We start from the raw sequence: 4,792 nt of genomic DNA, 5'->3' as shown, positions 1-4,792 counted from the left end.
TTTTTGTGTGTTTTATTTTTATAAACAAATCGATCGCTTAACATTTTAGATTGTATATGAATTTTTCATTAATCAATAATAGCTTTTTTTTATTCACAAGAAGACGATTAAAAACACATTGCTGAACCAGTTTCAAATTTTAAATGGCCAAATAGAGAAATTTTTATTTTTCAGTAATTTTAGATTAAAAAAAAAATGTTACACATACGCCACAGTGACTTGTAAAAACTTTGAAAGTTTTTACACAGTCACTTTTAACTTGTGCATTCGTAGCCAATTTTGGATTGTAATCGTTTTTTTTTTTTTGTGATCTCTTATTTGGTATTTAATAGTTTGGCACTATAAATTCAGTTTTGCACAGATTTGTTTAAAAGACACACCGAAATTATATATTTCAACTAAAGATGCATTAGTTTCAGTGTTTAGTTATGCCTTTTTGTGCACTTTTTTACGAATCGGAGCCTATACAAGTTTAACATTTTGATACATTCTTGAAAAATGTAAAATGCATTACCTTACCTTACCAACATTGATAATTAACATTTGTTGAAATACTTTTTCCACTCAGAAATTCGTACTGCTAACACAAAAAAGGCAACATCGAAGCATATACCACCCACATGACTGACTTTGACCATTATCAGATTCATCATAACAAACCTATTAAATGACCGATTACTTGCATCTTTTATCTTTAACCGTTACAGATTATTCTCATCAAATCGAGATAAATATTTTGTTAAAATATTTATTCCGACTATTGTATAAAAAATAGCCGCGTTTTTCTTAAACTCAGTAATTAGGTACTCAATTTTTCATTTTAAATGCAAAACAATAAATTACAGAAGTGAGTACATTATTTGTTCTGTATTTGCTTGGAAAATGAAATCAAAACCTGAGTAGATATTGAGCTAAACTGGACTAGTAATAACGAATTACTAGTTATGCTTTGTTTTTTTTTTTTAAATTTAAAACAAAATTTTTTGGTTTATTTTTAAAGCAGCAGGACATCATCAAAATTAAACCAGAAAAGCAATAATCACATAAGGACTATGTACATTTAAATTGTTTGATTTAAAATAAAATAAAATAAAATAAAAGCCATTTTCGATAAAAAAAAAGAAATACGTTTTAATAGTGAAAACAAAAATAAAAGGAGTGCGATTCTGGTGCCCTAATTTGTAAAACGATTATCGTTGAAACTACTTCGTTCTCCTTAAAATGCGACTAAGTATGTATTACGGTAATCGTTTTACTTCAACGATACTCGTTAATATTTACAACTGCCATTTACCGATCATTTGACTTTTGTTTAGTCATAATATTAATATTATTATTGCATCTGCTGGTAGAATGCATTTGAGCCTCAACAAATATATTTTTTTCGGGTTAGTTTAGCCTTCGTTTACCTCAGTATCGATGACTTGCCGCTCGTTTCTTGTTATGCAACAGCGCAGACAAACAATCGTTTTTTTATGTGTAAACGATTTGCTTTATTTATCTTCTCGCACATTTTCTTTCGTTTTTCAAAAACGAATGATCGTTTTTTTTATACAATTTGGTCCAAGTACCTACTTTTTTAATTTATTGAAATTAGGACTTGTATTGATTTTCGAAAAAAAAGATTCCTCACCTTTAATTTTTTTTTTTTGAAAAAAAAACTCCAAATTGTATATAACATAACTCAAAAATTAATCTTATGAAAAAATATTTTCTCATAATTTTCGTCGGAAACTTTTGAACTTAATCTACATTGCCTAGCTTTTGAAAGGATTTTATTCGTGATACTTACCCATTCCCAACAAAGTCAATAACAATAGTTGTAGCCAAACTTGAATATCCAATGGCCACTCAAAACGCTTTTCTTTATTTGTTTTATTTTGTTTTTTTATTAATATTTTATTATAAATTAATTACACGGAGTATGTTAAAAATAAAGAAATAATATATCATTTCAATCAATATTCATATTCATCATCGTCGGCGCCATCACCATCATTCGTGTCCGCTGAAACCTCCTCAAAGTCTCTTTCCAAACAGGCCAAATTTTCACGAGCCTCACAAAATTCACCCTCTTCCATACCCTCACCCACATACCAATGCACAAATGCTCGCTTTTGGTACATCAGATCATACTTATAATTAAGTCGAGTAAAAGCCTCTGCAATGGCAGTCGTATTCGATAACATGCAAACAGCTCTTGAAGTCTTAGCCAATTCCGATCCAGGCACCACAGTTGGAGCTTGATAATTGATACCGATTTTGAATCCAGTTGGACACCAATCGACAAAGGTGATATTTCTGTTTGATTTAATTGCAGACACTCCCGCATTAATATCCTTAGGAACGACATCACCACGATACAACATACAGCAGGACATGTACTTTCCACGTCGTGGATCGCATTTAACCATCATATTGCCCGGACTAAAACAACTATTAGTTATCGAAGAAATCGAAAATTGTTCATGAATAGCTTTTTCGGCCGACATCAGAGGAGCATAAGCGACCAAGGGGAAATGAATTCTCGGATATGGTACAAGATTCGTTTGGAATTCATTCAAATCCACATTCATTGAACCCTGGAATCTCAATGAAGCAGTGGTAGATGAAACGACCTGCGCTATCAGTCTATTCAGACTTGTGTAATTCGGACGATCAACTGAAAGGTTTTTCTGACAGATTTCATATATTGCCTCATTGTCTACCATAAACACACAGTCCGAATGTACCAGTGTTGAGTGGGTGGTTAAAACAGAATTGTAAGGCTCAACAACGGCAGTTGATACTTTTGGCGATGGATAGACGGCAAACTGAAGTTTGCAAAGCTTAGCATATTCACAAGCTATCCGTTCCATTAGCAATGAGGTGAATCCCGAGCCAGTTCCACCTCCCATGCTGTGGAATATTAAGAAACCCTGTAACCCTTCACATTGCTCGGCTAATTTTTGAATTCGATTCATTACAGGATCGATAATTTCCTTGCCAATGGTGTAGTGACCTCTGGCGTAATTGTTGGCTGCATCTTCTTTGCCAGTTATAAGCTGTTGTGGATGGTAAAGACTTCGACATGGGCCAGTTTTGATGTCATCGATTACAGATGGCTCCAAGTCGATGAATATCGTACGTGGGACATAACGACCCGAATCGGTTAGGGAAAAGAATGTGTGATGGCTGTCGTCTGTGTTAGCTTCTGTTTTATTGTTTGATCCATCGGGGTTAATTCCGTGTTCTAATAAATATAACTCCCAGCATGAATTACCAATTTGAACACCAGCTTGACCAATTTGTAGAGAAATGACTTCACGCTACATGAACGAAATAGTAAAAAAATTCATAATTACCCAAATGTACATTATTTGTAGAGATTAACTTTTTTAAATACCATTTTTTGGCGCTTTTTTTTAAATTGAATTCAAGAAAAGAAAGATCAGGGAATTAAGATAATGGCTGCGATGCGATTAACTGTGCAAGCAGGTGGTTTAAATTATCACCAAAGGTAGAAAACTGATTTACGTTGATAGCAGCTTATATTAATATATTATTTGCGATTGCTGCATAAGACGACAATTAATTTTTAAAAAATAAATTTTAATACAAAATTATTTCTTTATCTAAATTAAAAAAAAAAAAAATTAAACACTAAAACCAAAATGCACATTTAAAAGCACTGCCCTTTCTTGAACTAGACTGGGAGAGCTTAAGTAACGGTTCGCTGTTTTTGTATGCTCTCTTGGTGTTTTAAGGATTATAGAGAATAATTAACAGCTTGATCCATATACATATTTTCTCAAACTCCAGCTTGAAAAGTCAATAGGACAATTTAATATTAAAGCTCTACTATTTTCTTGCACAGGGTGGCTCATTCTAAATGGGGTGGGGGTTTAAACATTTAGGATTTTATAACAGATTTTTAGTCTTTAGATCTATTTGGTTAGCTTGCCACTGAAATATTAATACGGATTTTGTGTATTTAGTCACCTGATTGCAAACTCGTTATGTATTTTTTTAAATACAATGTTTTAATGTTTCTGAAAAGGACCATATCAAATGCATCGAGTGAGACATCAAAAGAAAGGTCTCTTTAAGTTCTATTGATGAATTAAAACCAAAAGTTTCTTTGAGGTATGGTTGCTGAGTTATTTGCTTTGAAAATGTTTTTTTTTTATTCAAACATTCGGAAGAACATTATCTCCGGATCAGAGTCCCGAAATAAGTTTTTGTAATCAGATATGAGTCAATAAAGAACAGCCCTATGCATTTAGGCCCAAAAATGAACAATCTATTTTTTTGAGATTTTCGAAAAAATCCAAGGGGTAGGGGGAAGTGGTCACCCTTCGTACAGTTTTTACTTATTTATTTTTAGTTATTTATTAACTCACTCCAGCTTCGAGTAAATGGACTTTATATATAATATGCATAACATTACACTTTACAAAACAGTTTGACACTTCTAAGTCAAAGGCTTAAATAGGTATAGCCATTTTACTGGGATTAGATTTTTGTATGAATATCACCCCCCGTGGGGTACCTTCGTACTGCACATGGCGTACATTCGTACAGGATATTTTAAACGTTAAATTGACTTCCTTTTGATTATTGAAATGCTGAATACGCGTTTTAAAACATTTAATTACTTATTAATTTATTAATTAATTGAACTTGACTCATTGTTAACCCTCATTCTGCTTGAACAAAAAAAAATAATAAAAAATATTTAACTCAAACTTCGTTTACATAAGGAAAGCATGAGATCTCAGCATTTTTTAAAATTAGGAATTCATTTTGACTC

At 32.3% G+C, this 4,792-nt stretch overlaps 1 protein-coding gene across 1 annotated transcript; it reads right to left on the bottom strand.

The window, feature by feature from the left end:
- Nucleotides 1-1,883: 1,883 nt before the first annotated feature.
- LOC129911290 (tubulin alpha-8 chain) lies at nucleotides 1,884-3,696 on the bottom strand. The gene is made up of 2 exons (XM_055989025.1): nucleotides 3,386-3,696; nucleotides 1,884-3,308 (listed from the first exon to the last, which is right to left on the bottom strand). Exons 1-2 carry the CDS (start codon nucleotides 3,386-3,388, stop codon nucleotides 1,959-1,961), a joined length of 1,353 nt encoding a protein of 450 aa, XP_055845000.1. The 5' UTR covers nucleotides 3,389-3,696; the 3' UTR covers nucleotides 1,884-1,958.
- Nucleotides 3,697-4,792: the final 1,096 nt, after the last annotated feature.

The sequence above is a fragment of the Episyrphus balteatus genome, chromosome 2 (assembly GCF_945859705.1).
Source record: "Episyrphus balteatus chromosome 2, idEpiBalt1.1, whole genome shotgun sequence".
NCBI lineage: Eukaryota > Metazoa > Arthropoda > Insecta > Diptera > Syrphidae > Episyrphus > Episyrphus balteatus.
This window is presented reverse-complemented; position numbering and strand designations above follow the sequence as displayed.